Genomic DNA, 19,729 nt, shown 5'->3' on the forward strand with positions numbered 1-19,729 from the left:
AGAGGGGAGAGAGGAACCGGCGTCATGTCATGATTTGGTTTGTCTATAAGTGATCGTTCCATCATTTGACGGAGCAATCACATTGTAAACGGCCTGGGTGAAGAAAGACGGCCGCCGCTTCGGAGCTAGGCCGAAGCCGCGGCCTTCCCTGAGACCGTGACCGGGGAGCGCTCCGCGGATCACGGCGTGTGCCGATCCGAGCGGGGTGACCTGTTTGGATCACGGATCGGTGACGATCCGTTGCACCCCTAGAAATAATTGTGAAGTGGAAGGAACACGATAAAAATGGTTTTTAACTTTTAACTTTTTTTTTACTGATACCTCCAACTAAAATCTAGTCTTGCCTTCAGACGTCACCTAATTAATAAACAGTCCACCTGTGTGCAATTTAATCTCAGCATAAATACAGCTGTTCTGTGAAGCCCTCAGAAGTTGGTTAGAGAATCTTAGTGAACAAACAGCATCATGAAGGCCAAGAAAAAGCCATAAGAAGTCTTGTTTGCGAGAGGCCATGTGGGGGACACAGAAAACATGTGAAAGATGGTGCTCTGATCAGGAGACCAAAATTACATTTTTTGGCCTAAAAGCAAAACGCTATGTGTGGCGGAAAACTAACACTGCACATCACCCTGAAAACAGCATCCCCACCATGAAATATGGTGGTGACAGCATCATGTTGTAGGAATGCTTTTCTTCAGCAGGGACAGGGAAGCTGGTCAGAGCCAGATACAGGGCAATCTTAGAAGAAAACCTGTTAAGAGTCTGCAAAAGACTTGACTGAGGCGGTGGTTCACCTTCCAGCAGAACAACTACCCTAAACCTACAGCCAGAGTTACAATAGAATGGTTTAGATCAAAGCATATACATGTGTTAGAATGACCCAAAGTCCAGACCTAAATCCAATTGATAATCTGTGGCAAGACTTGAACATTGCTGTTCACAGATGCTCTCCATCCAATCTGACAGAGCTTGAGCTATTTTGCAAAGAATGGGCAAAAAGGTCACTCTAGATGTGCAAAGCTGGTAGAGACATTCTCAAAGACTTGCAGCGAAAGGTGGTTCTACAAACTATTAACCCAGGGGGGCTGAATTAAAATCACGTTGGCCACCATTTATCATTTTACTTCTACTTCACAATTATGTGCCACTTTGTGTTGTTTTATCACAGTAAAATACATTTACGTTTTTGGTTGTAACATAACAAAATGTGGAAAATTTCAAGGGGATGAATACTTTTTCAAGGCGCTGTATACACCAATGGCTGCCAACCTAGCATTCTGGAACCACCTAATTTCATTCTGCAAGCCACTCATGTTGACCTCTGCTTCACATGCAGTACAGCAGGGGTGCCCAACCAGTGTCCCGCAGAGCCCTCTGATGTGGCCCGCGACCTCCTGCTCTGGGATGGCTGGTTGGCAAGCCCAGATAGCAGGTTCTCGACCCGGCATCCCAGAGCATCAGTGTTGTGAATGAAGCCGGTGGTAGTGGAAGCAAGCGGTTGTGTAGCAGGGCCGTAAAAAGACGATGCTTCCTGTATAGTGCCACATCCTGTCACAGACAGAGTGATACCAAATGCACTCTTTCTGGAACAGCAACAGCTGGTGATACCCGAATTGAAGACTATTAAAGGTATGTTTAATACTATAATCTGCAGCGGTTACTGGACTGCTTTCAAACTGCACTGAGCCATAGACCTCTGTTATTTCCTATGGGTTTGGTGCGCTTTCAGAAAGTGCACAACACCTGCAGGATATAATAGAATTCTATGGCAAAGTGCAGCTAACCCCAAGAAAAGCCAGAGGTGCACTGCTCTGGGTAGACCACAGCACATCAGTGTGAAAGCAGCCTTAGGCCCCTTTCACATGATTGGTCCAACCCAATCAGACCCTCCATTCACCTCTATGGAGTGGAAAATGTAAACAGACTTGTGTCCGTTTACATCTGCATACCTTCAATCTGATCCGCTAAAAGAAAAAAAACCGAAGGTGATCTGTCCCCTTCCATTTGGGTGGATCGGAGGGCCCATAGAGTAGAGTGGGCTGTGTCCGCTCTGCATATGCGGAGTGTACATGGACCTGTCATCCGCCCACTCCACTCATTGTGGTCTGCGACTGGTTACCAAGTCACTTAAGTGGCCCTTGCTCTTCAAAAGGTTGGCCATCCCTGCAGTACAGTCTGTAGGATTAACAGCAGCCTGATTAAGTTCTAAAAGGGGCACAGAATGAGTAGAAAAAAACACCATATATTACTACATATAATCAATTCTAGTTAAAAGGACAAACAGAAGCAATTTGTTTCTTATCTCCTCAGCAGGTTCTGCAGCTTCGGCCCTGCAGAATTAACAAATTTAAGTCTAAAAAATCTAGCACCAGTCATTATACCACTTAGGATTTCCATTCATTTTTAAACACAACCATTATATACATGTATATATGCATACTAGTTGCAAGTACAATTCTTAACATGGTCACACAACCAATGAAGTCACCCAGAGGAGCAACGGATTCAAATGCAACTGGTGTTAAGTATATAATAAAAAGAGTAATTAAGAGAAACAATAGCTAAGACACTGGTCTAATAAAATTGTAACTTTTTTTTTTTTTTTTTTGTAAACAAACCATATCCAAACTTACACTAAAGCGGGAGTCCGCCGGGACTCCGGGTTTTTTTTTTTTTTTAAAAGCCAGCAGCTACAAATACTGCAGCTGCTGACTTTTAAAATAGTGACACTTACCTGTCCAGCGCGCCCGCGATGTCGGCACCCGAAGCCGATCTCTAGATCGTCTTGTCGGGTGCTGCCGCCGCCATCTTGGGTATGGGAATCAGGAAATGGAGCCTTTCGGCTTCATTTCCCGGTTCCCTACTGTGCATGCGCGAATCGCGCTGCGCAATAAGGATGGTCCCCGCTGCCTCTGGGATCTGTGTGTTTCCCAGCAGGCAGCGGGGCACTTGCGGAAAGGGGCGGGCACTTGCGGAAAGGGGCGTAATCTACGCCCCTTTCCGCAGAGAGCTATCCCGGAAGTGGGTGCAGAATACCTGTACTGTACAGGTATCTGCACCCCCCTCCCCCCTGAAAGGTGCCAATTGTGGCGCCGGAGGGGAGGAGGGTTCCGATGAGCGGAGGTCCACTTTAGGGTGGACCTCCGCTTAAGGTACTGAGGAAGCAGCTCCTAAAGCCCCATACACACTATCAGATTATCTGCTGATTTTTGTCATCAGATTTACCAAAACCATGTAGTAGAAGGGCCTGCCTGATTGCATACACATTGAAACTCCTAATGTTTGACCTCATATTATATGGTTTTGGTAAATCTGAAGGAAAAACTCAGCAGAAAATCTGATAGTGTGTATGGGGCTTTAGACAGGGTGATCACTAACTAGGACACAGGGTATCGAAGATCACTGAACTGAATAGAGGTGAGCCGGGCTCGCCACTCACCATGCCACTATTGGCATCTTTGTGAGCTCCCTCCGTCTCTCCGCTGCAAGCCAGAACCATAGTGAGTAGTGGGTGAGAATATGTTGGGGGCTTTGAAAAAGGGGCAAAGCCCCGAAACATATATGCCCTTTGGAGTTCTGGCTTGTAGCACAGAGATAAAAAGGGAGCTCACATAGACGCCGACAGAGGCATGGTGGCCCGGTTCGCCTCCATTCAGCTCAGTGATCTTTGATAACTAGGAAAGCAGCAAGCCACACCTCATGTGTGGATGGAGGAATCTTACTTATTTCAATCTTTGAAATATAAAAAATAAGAAAACTTTACACAACTAAGAAAACTGTCAACTATTTAAACTAATCTCACAATCATTCTCACCTAATTTGCACAGTGACCTCTTCATTCACTATTTCAACGGAGCTCTGGTCTGCAAAAAAAGGTAACACATTAAAGAAGAATTAAAATGTAACGTTAATCAAAAAATTAAGTCCTAAATAATACAATAAGCACGTCTTAAACTACGGGAGATGGTTCCTCAGTGCTTTGTCCTACCAATGCTCATCCCAGGTCAGCAAGCACTTTTACCATTATGTCAAAATAAATTAAGACATTACGCCACCCATCGTTTGCACAGAAAGACTTTGGGAAACCAGCAGTGGAGGCTTTTTCTTCCTGAACTAAAAGCCAAAGCCCTGCATTAAAGTGATTCTAAAAAAAAAAAATAAAAAGCAGGGAGCAGATACCTGTCAAATTCAGGAATTTGCTCCCACTTCCGGGCATAGATCGCTGCACTTTCTGCTGCAAGCTACGCCATGTCCTGCCCACCACCACCACCACCACCACCACCACCGTCTTCTGGGACCTGTAGTGTAATGGGTCGCACTCTCGCCTAGCAGTAAAAAGGGCCACCGGTTCAAATCCCAACCATGGCACTAACTGCCTGGAGTTTGTATGTTCTCCCTGTGCCTGCGTGGGTTTCCTCTGGGTACTCCAGTTTCCTCCCACACTCCAAAGACATGCTGGTAGGTTAATTGGCTTCTGTCCAAAAATTGGCCCTAGTATATGAATGGGGACCTTGGATTGTGGGATCCTTGAGGGTAGGGACAATTGTAGACACTCACTCAGGATGGACTGGTGTCTTTATTCAACCTCACTAACTATATAACGTGACTCAAGCATGCGTAGTAGGGAGGCAAGAGTGAAGCCGCCAACTTAATTTTTTTTTTCCCAGGTGGAACTCCGCTTTAAAGTGGTAGTAAACCCGCTATTTTTTTTTTTTAACACCTGCAAAGCAAAAGGCATAATGAGCTAGTATGCACCGCATACTAGCTCATTATGAAATACTTACCTTAGAACGAGGCCCCGACATCTGGCCCGATCCACAGCTCCCTCTGCATTTCTTCCGGGTATCGCGGCTCCGGCGCTGTGAGTGGCCGGAGTCGCGATATCGTCACTCCCACGCATGCGCGCGGGAGATTTCATTCCGGCCAGTCGGCCACTGACGGATTTTCAGGCCGAGAATCCCCTTGTGCGCATGCGCCGCTGCAGTCAGCGGCGCATACCGAGGGGAATATCTCCTAAACCGTACAGGTTTAGGAGATATTTTTTTTACCTACAGGTAAGCCTTATTATAGGCTTTCCTGTAGGTAAAAGTTAAAAAAATGAGTATACAACCACTTTAAGCATCTCTATAAAATGGAGCCTCACTAAGACACTGTTTTCTGAGCTGGGTATAGAGCTTTAAAAGTGAATTTATCAGGTGACCACATTTCTAGTGTCAAAATAAAGAAACCCAGGGATAACTGTACAAGCTTGTAAACCCTTACCTATGCTAAAGAACTAAATTCTTGTTGCTGCAAGGGAGACTGAACATCACCTTCACTAAGCAAAGTATGCCAAGGCACGCCAGACCTTGCCTCTTCTTGCTACAACACAACTACATCACATGAATGTGTCAATAATGCTCACATGACTGAAGATTTAAGTGAGCAAGTGGCACACACTGCTTAGTCATAAGGTACTTTTTTTCTGCTCCTGGGCAACCCTCCGATTCCAGGCCCAAACCTTACAAAAGTTCATGACTTTTGTCTGTAGTGATTGATGAGCTCCGTCCACCTCAGATATAATCTCTCTGCTGTTCAAAGATACAAAATAAGCATCTTGACTATAAAGGCTTCCACATGTAGGCTGGCAAGACCGGGCTTATTATTAGCACCAGGCTGTAGGTATAGCCTGGGATTTAGGCACTTCCAATGCTCTAAGAAAACTAGTTGAAGTGAAATCGAAGTGCCATCTCCACAAGGTGCCCGCACATGTGTCAGTATTATTAGTTTGAAGACCTAAAGTGTTCACTATATCATTGTAACGCACAGCTGTTGTGGCACTTTAGACCTGGTTATAAGTAGCACAGTAAGTCAAAGATAAACAGAAAGTGTTGTGCATAAATGATCCAATAGTATCATCACTGCTGCAGCAGCAGGGCAGATATCAGAGGTTACAGGCAGTTCTACTATAGGGGCCCGAGCGTCCTAAGGGGCCCCACTAGCCAGGCCCGCTGCCCGTTCATCAAGACATGACATTAATCTGTCATGCACTGGCCAGGCCCCTGCGGGCCGTCCGATATTGAGAAGGAGAGAGAAGCCTCCAACGCCTTTCACTAGCAACCCCCGACCCCCCCCCCCCCCCCCCAGTCGCACGCAATGGAAGGAGAACGGCGCTTACTAGTCTGAGCCCACCACCGCCTTTCACGAGCAGACCAGGCCCGCCGTCAGTGTGCGGGGGCAGTAGGAGGGCCCCATGGAGGAAAAGGTCAGGGAGGAGGAGCCTGCAGCGCCTGGGCTCCTGCAGCTGTGGCCCGTAGAGCCTGGTGGAGATGGGACACAGGGTCAGCTATCCCTCCTGGTACTGCTGGACAGGTGAGAGATGGGAGGACTGGTGCGTCCCAAGGTGTGTGTGACACTGCCCCCCACCTGTCCTGCTGTCCCCTATCTGTGACACTGCCCCTCCTGTCCCACTGACCTCCTCCCATGACACCTCCTCCTCCAGTTCCGCTGTCCCCTACCTGTCCTGCTGCACCCTTTTTATCCGGCTGCCCCCTTTTCTGTGACATTTCCCCCTCCTGTCTCTCTGCCCCCCTCCTAACACACTGGCCCCCACCTGTCCCACTGCTCCCTTCCTGTCCCACTTCCCCCCTCCTGTGGTAGGAGAAGATGGGACTGGAGAAGGAAGAGGACATGGGATGGATGAATTGGGACTGGAGGTGGAATGGGATGGAGGAGGAAGAGGACATGGGATGGAGGAGATGGGAATGGAGGAGGAGGATGATGATATGGGATGGAGGAGATGGGACTGGAGGAGGATGAGGATATGGGATGGAGGAGATGGGACTGGAGGTGGAATGGGATGGAGGAGGAAGAAGAGGACATGGGATGGAGGAGATGGGAATGGAGGAGGATGAGGATATGGGATGGAGGAGATGGGACTGGAGGAGGATGAGGATATGGGATGGAGGAGATGGGACTGGAGGAGGATGAGGATATGGGATGGAGGAGATGGGACTGGAGGAGGATGAGGATATGGGATGGAGGAGATGGGACTGGAGGAGGATGAGGATATGGGATGGAGGAGATGGAATTGCAGACAAAGGATGACATGGAATGGCCAGTGGGCGAATTTGGTGGTACAGCCAAGGGGGAGACTCTGGGGAATGTTGGTGGTCAGGCCCGGGGGGGGCAGGCCTAAAGCTGTGTAAGGGGCCCAAAAATGTCTGATGGCTGCCCTGTGAAGCAGTTCCCTGCGCCCACTCGGGTCCCTATTTTCATCTGGCACAATAGAGATTCTTTTCTTTCTGTGTCTCTTCTGAGACGGTGTCTTTGGTATCAGTTGTGGCACAGCAGTGAAGTCATTGTTGGAAAAGTAGACAGCTGAAAATATTATGCAGACAATAAAGCCACTGATTGCAACAACCTGCACAAATCAGGAAAATCGAGACACAAAAAACACGTTTATTGAACGGACATGTGGAAAAGGGACAGGACTGTTGCTGTACTGAAGAGAAGTGAGTTTTGCAGGACATTTCCATCAGTGTTTCAATTACAATGAAGATGTAGACAACTTGGCCATAATAAAAACATTTGCAGCTTGAGAGGTTATGTGATAAGTTGCTGATCCTGCTATACTCACTTGCTGAACATCTTCCTGGCTGCCTCCTCTATCTCCATCACACATATCATGTGCTTGCTGTCCAGATGCTGCACAAAATCTTCTGTTTTGTGGGCACATACTGGCAGAAGACGTCACACAACTGCGCAATTGTAACTTATAGTAACGCAGAGCCGTATCGTAAAAAATGGCCTGGTCATGGGGGGGGGGGGGGTAAATCTTCTGGGGCTGAAGAGGTTAATCTTGGTTTCATGTTCTGTTCTATGACTGAGGATAATTTTTAATGACATTCTTGTAATGATAAGGTATAGATCTACATGGATAGGAGAAGCTTTATTCTGGAGAAAGACAGACAATGCAGAGCATAGAATTCGTCTCTTATCACACAGAACAATCTAGTAGTGTGACCTCCATGTGTTATAGTGAGCCCTGAGCTCTGAGAGAAGGGGGGGGGCTGTGTGAGGAGCAGAGAGGGAAGGTCTGTGGTAAGTTGTCCCCCCTCCCTCCTAAGTACCTACTGATCAGTGAGAAATATCTTCTTCTTCCTTCCTCCAGTCATGTGACAAGGGCATAGAATGAGTGAGAACGGGAGAACGGGCACAGCCTTCCCTCACTTCACTTCACAGCGGTGCTCTCTATTGCCACCTGCAGGCTGGAGGGAGAAGAAAGCAGAATTCTCTCTCCAGCTATCTGTCTTCTCCTGTCAGTACATCGGGGTTGAGCGGTGCACACAGCCCGCGCATGCCCTGTGCGGCGGGGGGGGGGCGGTTTACTCTGATTGGCGGAGGGGGCGGGGGACGCGCTTACGCTTATTGGCGCAGGGGACAGGCGGATAACGATCATACCAGGCACACACCAGCTGACCGGCGCCATTTTCTTCTGTGTATTGAAGGCGTCTTATCGACTCTCGTCACAGAAGAGGAACAGCGCCATACAGCGGATTTTTTGGAGATTACAGGCACAGCTTTTTCATCGGAGATATAGTAAGTGTCATTAGCAGTGATGTCACCTTAGTAGTGAAATTGGGTCCAGTGTCGGGATGTGTGGGGGGGCGGGGAGAATAGAGAAGGGGAGCGGCTTGTACTGTAATGACCGGTCAGTGTTTTCTCTCCTCCTTTCTGATCCTGAGGATTCACACAGCATCAGAGCTGCCATTAGAGATCACAGAGGCCCCCAACACCCCACCTGACAGGCTCCCCCAACACACCACTCACAGGGGCCCCCAACACACCACTGACAGGGGCCCTGAACACCCCACCTGACAGGGGCCCCCTCCTCCTCCCAGTTCTAATCTTTTCCCCAAATTCCTATAGAAATGTGACGGCATCCTCCATGCAGTGTTTGTGTATCCCCCCCCATGCCTGCTATCTGCAGAGATGTGCCTGGACTGCATCCAAGCATGTGTACAGTGCTGCATGTGAGACAGAATATCACATTACATCACAATACATGACAGTGTCACATTGAGTGGTTGGGGAAGGAGGTGACAGGAGGAGCTGGTAGTGTCTGGTGGTGGCAGAAGGAGGTGGTGATGGTGGTAGAAGGTGAGGGGGTAGGAAGTGGTGGGGGCAGGAGGAGTTTGTGGCAGGAGCTGGTGGGGTCAGGAGGAGCTGGTGGTGGCAAGAGGAGCTTACGGCAGGAGCTGGTGATGGTGGCAGGAGCTGGAGGGGGCAGGAGGAGCTTGTGGCAGGAGCTGGTGATGATGGCAGGAGCTGGTGGGGGCAGGAAGTGCCAGGAGCTGGTGGGGGCTGGTGGTGACGGGAGGAGCTGGAGGTGGCAGGAGGAGCTGGTGATGGTGGCACTAGCTGATGGGGGCAGGAGGAGCATGTGACAGGAGCTGGTGGTGGCAGGAGGAGCTTGGGCCGGAGTTGGTGATGTTGGTAGGAGCTGGAGGGGGCTTGTGGTGGCAGGAAGTGATGGGGCAGGAGCTGGTGTGGCAGGAGGAGCTTGCGGCAAGAGGTGATGGTGGTGGCAGGAGCTGGTTGGGGAAGGAGGTGACAGGAGGAGCTGGTAGTGTCTGATGGTGGCAGGAGGTGAGGGGGCAGGAGGAGATGGTGAACAAAATATGATGGACTATTTTTATATTGAACCTTAAAGAGGAAGTAAACCCTGATGAGTTTACTTCCTCTTTCATTCCCTGCAAAGGCAAAGCATAATGGACTACTATGCATCGCATAGTAGTCCATTATGTGTCACTTACCTGACACAGGAGCCAGCGAAGTCACCGCTGTCCCCTGTAGTCCGGCTCATCCATCTTCTCGGTGGGGTCTCGCAGCTCCGCCGCTGTCATTCGGCGCAGCCGCGATGACGTCACTCGCGCGCATGCGCACGGGAGCCGACACGCGCGGCAGCTCCGTTGTTGAAAATGCCGCGCTCACTGCGCCTGCGCGCCGCTGTCGATGGCGCATGCGCCGTCGACAGCGGTGCCTGTATTTGGGCAAATATCTCCTAAACCGTATAGGTTTAGGAGATATTTCTTGGACCTACAGATAAGCCTTAATCTAGGCTTACCTGTAGGTCAGTGTGTTGTAAGGGTTTACAACCACTTTAAATTGCATTGCTATTCAGATAGTGTACTTGTTTGTAGCCTAAATACTGAAATTTGCAATTAAAACTGTAATTTTGTAACTTTTTCAAAATGCTAGTAAAAATTTGGCTTTGCCAGTAAATTTTGGGTGTCGTGCCAGTAAATTTCAATCTGGTAGGTTGGCAACACTGGCACACACTACCCAATGGGGCACAGGGATCCCCACCTGGGGGCACACACACTACCAAGTGGGGGCACAGAAATCCCTGATGGGGGCACACACTATCCAGTAGGGGCACAGAGATCCCCCACCAGGGGGCACACATTACCCAATGGGGGCACAGAGATCCCTGCCAGGAGGGCACATACTACCCATTGGAAGCACAGTTCCCCCTTTACATGTGAATCCACAGAGTTCTCTTACACTGTAAGGGGGGACTCTGCAGACTCTGATATAAGGGAGAACTCTGGGGACTCTAACATAAGGGATGCTCTGGGAACCCTGATTTAAGGGGGAACACTGAGTACTCTGATGCATGGTGAGGACTCTGGTGTAAAGGGGAACTGTAATATAGAGGGTGCTCTGAGAACCCTGATTTGCCTCAGGGTACTCACTCAGCCGCTTGATCATTCTTATGCGTAGCGAGAGGGGACATCTCCCCCTCCAGCCACCCTTCGGTGCTTCTACCGACTTACCGCTGTGGAGAACAGATCCGCCAGGCCCGGATGTTTACCATAGAGATTTCCGGCGGACCAGATGGTCACCAGTCTATGATTGTTTAGAGGCTGGGCACAATGTTATGACATCACACCCAGCCTCTGCATTCAAACAGCGCCGCCTCGGCTGGGAAGCTGAGATCGTTTTATTGACCCCATATCTCATTGTAAAGAGGACCGCTCATGCCATATTCCTATTACAAGGGATGTTTACATTACTTGTAATATAAATAAAAGTGATCAAAAATGTTTTTTTTTTTTTTTTTAAAGTGTCAAACTAAAAAATTTAAAGTAAAATTAACAAAATAGAAAAAAGTTAAAGTGCCCCTGTCCCCGTGTGCTCACACGCAGAAGTGAATGCATACGCAAGTCCCGCCCACATATGAAAACGATGTTAAAACCACCCATGTGAGGTGTCACAGCAAACGCTAGAGCGAGAGTAATAATTCTAGCGATAGACCTCCTTTGTAACTCAAAACATTTAACCAGTAAAAATATTTAAAGCGTTGCCTATGGGAATTTTAAAGTACCGAGGTTTGGCACCATGCCACGAGCGTGTGCAATTTTGAAGCATGACATGTTAGGTATCTATTTACTCGGCGTAACGTCATCTTTCACATTATGCAAAACAAACTGGGCTAACTTTAATGTTATGCTTTTTTAAAGCATGAAACTATATTTTTTTTCCAAAAAAAACACGTTTGATAAAAACTGTGTGAGATAAAAAGTTGCAATGACCGCCATTGTATTCTCTATGATCTCTGCTAAAAAAAAATCTATAATGTTTGGGGATTCTATGTAATTTTCTAGAAAAAAAATGATGACTTTTATATGAAGGAGAGAAATGTCAGAATTGGCCTGGGTGGCAAGGGGTTAAAGGAGAAGTACAGCCAAAGCTCGTTTTGCACTCCTGTGACACGTCACAGAAGTCAATCCAGGAACCCGTATCATCACAACAATGGAAGTTGGGATCCACCAGGTCCCTGGACCAACACCCAGATCAGCCTCTCAGTGAGCCGATGAAAGCCTGAGCCGACCACTCCACCCCCTCCACAGCCCAGTGATCCAGAGAGTGAGGAGGGGGCAGAGCAGAGAGCGGTGACTGACAGTCTGAAGCTCTCTGCTCACTGAGAACCGAGGGATCAACAGTTTTTGATCGCTCAGTCCTCCATGTAGAGTGGCCGGGGGACAGATGCAGCATTCACCTAGGTAAGTATAATACTGGGAAAAACTCCCAGCATACGGGACAAGAGAAGTGGTACTGTGCAAAAAAAGAATAAGAATAACACAAACAGAATAAGAACAGATACTGAGAATTATGCCCAGCATACCCAGCCATTAAAATGACCATAGTACAGTTTAATTATATGTAAAATTTATGAAATGATATAAAATGTATTTGGCTACAGTGTTACATGGCCGAGGTATTCCCAGTCAAAGTTTTCATACTAGAAAAGTGGCAGTTGGTATGAGGTGTGTGATGTCCCAGTGGGCTGCAAACCGGTTCAAACCGGACTTCAGTTGTTTCAAAACATTCCTGCACTGGGAGCTGACCGGGTCATATCGTCAGATTGTGTCTCCTGGGATTATTAGCTTTTTAATTCAAATATATTGCTATTGTACTATTATTATATATATTAGTATTATTAGTATTTAACAAATTTAGTTTATTCCAGGCACACCGGCATCAATCACCACCACCATGCCACGAGCTTCACGCCGTCCGTCCCGTGGAAGGTGATCCCATCAGGAGGGAGAAGGGTCTCCAGTTGCTCACCGGACAAGAGGACAACTTCGGAGGAGACGGGAGGAGGCAGAAAACAACCGAAGCCGTTCCCCCGGAGACAGAGCTGCACAACACCGCCCAGCACCACCGAGACCACCGGCAGTGGAGCAGCCTACCTGTTGCATTTGCCTCGGTGAGTACAATGCAGGGACCACCAGAACATTACCATGTGCTCACAGTTTCCATTCTGTTTGTATTTACAGGTGGCTTATACAAACACCAACTTGTCCTCTGTGCCGAGCACTGACTTCCCCATACCAAGACCCTGCCTTCCAGATTCATCATTGGGCAAGACTTCGTAGAAATTTGGGCATCCGAATGTTTATCCACTAATGTACCACCTTTCTCTTATTACAGGCCTCAAAAACAGCATGGGGTAACGTACAGTATACCAATATGTATGTTTTTTTTTTTTTTTTTTTAATACTTCCTGCATATAAATGTGATGAAATAATGGACCAGCAGGTAATATCAACAATATAGTAGATCGTGTAATACAATGAAAACTATAAAATGCAGCGCTGTGAAAAGAAAATTTTAGTGAAACTGGTGGGAGACTGGCACCAAAAATGCCGACAGGTAGATGTCCCTACATGGGAAGGCGATCACCAGCTGGAATGGTCTGCGGTACTCCCAATAGCATCCAGTCAGGGTTTTAAAATCATGAAAAAAACAATAAAAGAAAAAGGGCCTCCACATAGTGCATGAATCCGAGTGAAAAAAGATTTTTGTTTTATTTAAAAAATAAATAAAAATGTACAATCATCAATCATGATGGGTACATATATAGCAACAGTTGAACTGTCCTGTGGTCCCGGCCGCAACATCTACAGCGGCGCATCGATTCCTGAGCCCGCCATCAATGTACACTGTCACATACTGCCTGTGCAAGAGCTGGGCAGCGGGCTCCCTCTGACTGGCTGAATGAGTTATGTGCGTGGGCACTCGAGTCTGTGATTGGCCTGGTGGAGCTGGTAAGTGGTCACATGTGGTGGCGGGGCTGGACTTGGGGTGATCGCAGCCGCCCGGAGTCCCACCTCCCTGCCTGGCACGCTATGTTTCTCCCAACTGAGATGAGGTTTCTCTGCAATCCGCTCTTCCACCCGCCCGTCTGTCAGCCCGCCCCTCTCTGTCAGCAACCCCCCCTCTATCAGTCCCCCTCTCTCTCAGCAACCCCCCTGTCAGCCCCCTTCTGTCAGCCCACCCCTCTCTATAAGCCACCCTCCTCTGTCAGCAACCCCCCCCTCTATCAGTCCCCTCTCTGTCAGCAACCCTCCCCTTCTGTCAGCCCCCCTCTTTCTCAGCAACCCTCCTGTCAGCCCCCCCTCTGTCAGCGCCCCCTCTCTGTCAGCATCGCCCCTCTGTCAGCCCCCCTCTATGTCAGCAACCCCCCCATCAGCCCCCCTCTGTCAGCCCGCTCCTCTCTGTAAGCCACCCTCCTCTGTCAGGAACCCCCCTCTATCAGCAACCCCCGTCAGGCCGCCCCTCTCTATAAGCCATCCCCATCTGTCAGCCCGCCCTTCTCTGTAAGCCGCCCCCCTCTCTCTCAGCAACGCCCCCTTCTCTGTAAGCCACACCCCTCTGTCAGCCCGCCCCTCTCTATAAGCCACCCCCATCTGTCAGCCCACTCCCTTCTCTGTCAGCAGCCCCCCTCTGTCAGCCCCCCCTCTGTCAGCCCCCCCCTCTGTCAACCCCCCCTCTGTCAACAACCCCCCCATCAACCCCCCTTCTGTCAGCCCGCCCCTCTCTGTAAGCCACCCTCCTCTGCCAGGAACCCCCCCTCTATCAGTCCCCCTCTCTGTAAGCAACCCCCCTGTCAGCCCCCTTCTGTCAGCCCACCCCTCTTTGTAAGCCACCCCCTCTGTCAGCCCGCACCTCTCTATAAGCCATCCCCATCTGTCAGCCCACCCTTCTCTGTAAGCCACCCCCTCTGTCAGTAACCCCCCCCCCATCAGTCACCCTCTCTCTCAGCAACCCCCGTCAACCCCCTTCTGTCAGCCTGCCCCTCTCTATAAGCCACCTCCATCTGTCAGCCCACTCCCTTCTATGTCAGCAGCCCCCCCTCTCTGTCAGCAACCCCCATCAGCCCCCTTTGTCAGCAACCCTCCCCTTCTGTCAGCCCCCTCTCTGTCAGCAACCCCCCTTCTCTGTAAGCCACCCCTTCCTCTGTCAGCTAACCCCTCCCCTCTGTCAGCTACCTCCTCTTCTGTCAGCTACCTCCTCTTCTGTCAGCTACCCCCCTCCTCTGTCAGCTACCCCCCTCCTCTGTCAGCTACCCCCCTCCTCTGTCAGCTATCCGACCCCCCGTCAGCTACCCCCAAACAGCATGCAAAACCCCCCTTTCTTCCCCTGCTCCAGTGGGGCTAATGTCCTGCAGCTGGGTCACACTGCACTCTCTATCTGTGCAGTTTCTCTCTCCCACCCAGCCGCCGGCGCCAATGCCACCAGACACTTTTTCAGGAGAAAGCATGGTATTACAGACTCCGCCCCTAACAGGTTCACACACATCTTTGCAGCGGCTCCTGGAAGGTAAGGTTTTTTTGTCTTGCTGTAATGGAGGTATCTATTGAGGGGGCACTGGATTGCTTTGCATTTTTTTTGGCTTTTTTTGTAATTAAAAAGGTGCTTGAAAGGGTTGTAGAATGCACAGTGCCACATTGTGAAAAGTTTATATGGGGTTGGGTTCAGTAGAGCTGATTCAGGTTTTTGGATGGAGGTCCACTGCTGTACTGACACCGTCCTCTGCCCTACCGACACCGTCCTCTGCCCTACCGACACCGTCCTCTGCCCTACCGACACCGTCCTCTGCCCTACCGACACCGTCCTCTGCCCTACCGACACCGTCCACTTCTCTACCGACACCGTCCTCTGCCCTACCGACACCGTCCTCTGCCCTACCGACACCGTCCTCTGCCCTACCGACACCGTCCTCTGCCCTACCGACACCGTCCTCTGCCCTACCGACACCGTCCACTGCCCTACCGACACCGTCCACTGCCCTACCGACACCGTCCACTGCCCTACCGACACCGTCCACTTCTCTACCGACACCGTCCACTTCTCTACCGACACCGTCCACTTCTCTACCGACACCGTCCACTTCTCTACCGACACCGTCCACTTCTCTACCGACACCGTCCACTTCTCTACCGACACCGTCCTCTGCCCTACCGACACCGTCCACTGCTCTACCGACACCGTCCACTGCTCTACTGACACCGTCCACTGCTCTACTGACACCGTCCACTGCTCTACCGACACCGTCCACTGCCCTACCGACACCGTCCACTGCCCTACCGACACCGTCCACTGCCCTACCGACACCGTCCACTGCCCTACCGACACCGTCCACTGCCCTACCGACACCGTCCACTGCCCTACCGACACCGTCCACTGCCCTACCGACACCGTCCACTGCCCTACCGACACCGTCCACTTCTCTACCGACACCGTCCACTTCTCTACCGACACCGTCCACTTCTCTACCGACACCGTCCACTTCTCTACCGACACCGTCCACTTCTCTACCGACACCGTCCACTTCTCTACCGACACCGTCCTACCGACACCGTCCTCTGCTCTACTGACACCGTCCACTGCTCTACTGACACCGTCCACTGCTCTACTGACACCGTCCACTGCTCTACTGACACCGTCCACTGCTCTACTGGCACCGTCCACTGCTCTACTGGCACCGTCCACTGCTCTACTGGCACTGTCCACTGCTCTACTGGCACTGTCCACTGCTCTACTGACACCATCCACTTCTCATATTACTACTCATATTTTAACTGACATTTCTTTTATTAATCAAATCATATTTTATGGGTACATTAATGCTTTTGTTTTATTTAACCATGTGCCTTTAAGTCCTCCACCCCACTGTTAATGCAATTTGGCCACAGCCACTGTTCACCGTACCACACCTCATTACTACTCTCTATGGGTAACCCAAAAGGTGTCCCAGGTATTTTACAATCCTGTAGCCTGTACTACAAAAAAATTGCTGTGCACCGCAAAAGTGTTCGGGTTTGGCTTGAAGAAAAGGTGGCATCTGGACGATGTCAGAGGGGGCCAGTCTCAGTCTGGACGATGTCAGAGGGGGCCAGTCTCAGTCTGGACGATGTCAGAGGGGGCCAGTCTCAGTCTGGAGGATGTCAGAGGGGGCCAGTCTCAGTCTGGAGGATGTCAGAGGGGGCCAGTCTCAGTCTGGAGGATGTCAGAGGGGGCCAGTCTCAGTCTGGAGGATCTGTCGGGGGCCAGTCTCAGTCTGGAGGGTGTCAGAGGGGGCCAGTCTCAGTCTGGAGGATGTCAGAGGGGGCCAGTCTCAGTCTGGAGGATGTCAGAGGGGGCCAGTCTCAGTCTGGAGGGTGTCAGAGGGGGCCAGTCTCAGTCTGGAGGGTGTCAGAGGGGGCCAGTCTCAGTCTGGAGGATGTCAGAGGGGGCCAGTCTCAGTCTGGAGGATGTCAGAGGGGGCCAGTCTCAGTCTGGAGGATGTCAGAGGGGGCCAGTCTCAGTCTGGAGGATGTCAGAGGGGGCCAGTCTCAGTCTGGAGGGTGTCAGAGGGGGCCAGTCTCAGTCTGGAGGGTGTCAGAGGGGGCCAGTCTCAGTCTGGAGGATGTCAGAGGGGGCCAGTCTCAGTCTGGAGGATGTCAGAGGGGGCCAGTCTCAGTCTGGAGGGTGTCAGAGGGGGCCAGTCCGGATGTCAGAGGGGCACCAGATGTTGAGGACTGATGGGGACACCAGATGTAAGGAGGAATGATGGGGACACCAGATGTAAGGAGGGGCTCCGCTGATGGAGACACAGATGTGAAGAAGGCTGCTCTGATGGGGCACTTGATGGCATCTGGTGGCAGGCAATGTGGCTAGTGACGCACTCATGGCTCCCACTGATTCAGCATTATGGTGAGTTGAATGATTTCATTTTATATTACAATGTAATAATAGAAATAATGTGCTTCAATCATCCTGACACCATAACAATCATGGTGCTGGGATGATTGAAGCGCTAACACCAGGTATTTGGAGTATCTTTATCTGCTGATTGTCAAACTCTGGAAAACACACATTGCTATTGTGGTGTAGGATCGGGGGCTGCTGTCTCTCCATCCCTCCCCCCTTTCCCTCTCCATCCCTCCCCCCTTTCCCTCTCCATCCCGCATTCATCTCAGACTATAACCACACCCCTTCGAGCCACGCCCACTATTTTTACGTAAACCACGTCCATATTTCCGTTGTGCACTGCATTTTCACCTTTTCCTATGCCACGCCCATATCCGCATGCCCGCCCCCTAATTATAATACAACTCCGCCTACTGCCAAAAAAGTGTCCCGAAATTTTTTTTTTTTACAATGTTGCCAACTATGCATGGGGCACATAGATAACAACTGTGTGACTGGCGTTCTTCCAGTGCACAAAATGCCAATCATCATACTATGTGTGAACAGGCACAGAGCTTCTTCACACCGTGTCCGTTTACTGCAGGGATGTCTTTAATATTGATTGGACCCTGGGTAAAAAATTTCTTGGGCCCCCCCACCCCCATGCAATTTCACTCTCCACCTACTCTGAGACATACAATAAATAGCAGCTAGACTTAAAGTCAGTTTACCGTATCAGATCAGGCAGCAATTGTGATTGGTTGCCAGTGGTTACAGCATATCATTACTGCTCAATGACTGGTTGCTAGAGGTTACAGCACACATTACGGGTCACTGATTAGTTGCTAGAGCTTACAGCAAATGATTTCTGCTTGTTAATTGGTTGCTAGAGATTACTGTACAGTAATACTGCACACTGGATGGTTGCTAGAGGTTACAGCACATCATCTCCTCACTGCAGGGGACCATGATATACATATGACTGATACCTTTATTTACGTATCAATGCCGCTAGGAATCGGGAAGTGAAGCATTGTGGCTTAACTGCCTGGTTCCCTACTGCGCATGCGTGAGTCGCGCTGCGTGTCTCTGCTGGTCCCCGCTGTGTCCTGGGAACTGTGTGTTTCCCAGAACACAATGGGGGGGGGGGGGCATCTGCGGCGGTCTGTCCCTGAAGTGGGTGCAGATACCTGGATTATCCAGGTAACTGCACCCCCCTCACCACTGAAAGGTGCCGATTGTGGCACCGGAGGGGGGGAGGGATCAGATGAGCGGAACTTCCACTTCAGGGTGGAGGACCGCTTTAAAGACGGCCCTGGTTTACTGCACAACAACACACATGCATGGTGTGAACATAGAATACAATAGTTTCCGATGGGTCCTGCTGTATTATACATGTGTGGAGGTGTGCAGCAAAATGCAGATCAATGGACATGATGTGAATAAGCTCTTCTTTAGTATTACAGAACTGGACGGTGCTCATGGGATACCCCTTCAGTATAATGGGAGGACTTCTCACTGCCACTGCTGGAAGAATGAAGATATGCAACTTTCTTAAGTGGGGAAACAGGAAAATGTGTGAAAAGAACACGGCTTTGTGATTTTTTTTTAATGAAAATAAAACTATTTAAAGTAATACTAAAGTCTCAATTTTTTGTTATACTTACCTGCTCTGTGGAATGATTTTGCACATAGCAGCCCCATCCTCCTCTTCTCTGGTCCCCCACAGGTTCTCCTGGCCCCTCCTTCCTGCTGAGTGTCCCCACAGCAAGCAGCTTTCTATGGGGGCACCCGAGCTGCTGCTCTGTGTGTCCATTCAGACACGGAGCCGCTATTCAGCCCCACACAATCTCCTCATTGACTTTGATTGACAGCAGTGGGAGCCAATGGCGCCACGCTGCTGTCTCAGCCAATGAGGATGGAGAGTCCCAGGCAGCCGGGACTCTCCTGCAACATCGCTGGATCGAGATGGCCTCAGGTTAGTATTAGGGGGGCTGCTGCACAAAGAAGGATTTTTATCTTAATGCATAGAATGCATTAAAATAAAAATCTTCTGACTTTACAACCTCTTTAAGCCTGATTTGTTTATATGCAATGGTCAGCAGCGATAGATTCCTCCATCTGCACTGCTAGCAAGGTGAGATTTATAGACCACGTAAAGTGATTGTAAACCTCAGATATGAAATATGAATAAAGCACATCCATCTATAGTGTGTACTTG

The 19,729-nt window shown here is 49.9% G+C and overlaps 1 protein-coding gene and 1 long non-coding RNA gene across 3 annotated transcripts in view; one reads left to right on the forward strand and one right to left on the reverse strand.

Annotated features, from left to right (window-relative positions):
• Positions 1-8,219, reverse strand: part of LOC143941977 (uncharacterized) — a 162,815-nt gene extending 154,596 nt beyond the window's left edge. Inside the window, exons 1-2 of one of the 2 annotated variants that reach the window (XR_013264600.1) lie at positions 8,116-8,219; positions 3,815-3,863 (exon numbers count right to left, since the gene is read on the reverse strand). This is a non-coding gene — a long non-coding RNA (uncharacterized LOC143941977). Of the gene's footprint in view, positions 1-3,814; positions 3,864-8,111 lie in introns of both variants that reach the window. The other variant, XR_013264606.1, reaches the window with a different exon arrangement.
• Positions 8,220-8,479: 260 nt separating this feature from the next.
• Positions 8,480-18,212, forward strand: LOC143933554 (uncharacterized). The gene is made up of 2 exons (XM_077456490.1): positions 8,480-8,580; positions 12,518-18,212. The coding sequence occupies exon 2, from the start codon at positions 15,338-15,340 to the stop codon at positions 16,514-16,516; it is 1,179 nt and encodes a 392-aa protein (XP_077312616.1). The 5' UTR covers positions 8,480-8,580; positions 12,518-15,337; the 3' UTR covers positions 16,517-18,212.
• The last annotated feature ends 1,517 nt before the right edge of the window (positions 18,213-19,729 follow it).

The sequence above is a fragment of the Lithobates pipiens genome, unplaced genomic scaffold (assembly GCF_037356315.1).
Source record: "Lithobates pipiens isolate NorthernLeopardFrog02 unplaced genomic scaffold, aLitPip1_a1.2 Scaffold_10, whole genome shotgun sequence".
Classification (NCBI taxonomy): domain Eukaryota; kingdom Metazoa; phylum Chordata; class Amphibia; order Anura; family Ranidae; genus Lithobates; species Lithobates pipiens.

Excerpts from the sequence above, each read along its gene's own strand:
- LOC143933554 (XM_077456490.1), top strand. The coding sequence starts at position 15,338 with ATGGAGGTCCACTGCTGTACTGACACCGTCCTCTGCCCTACCGACACC.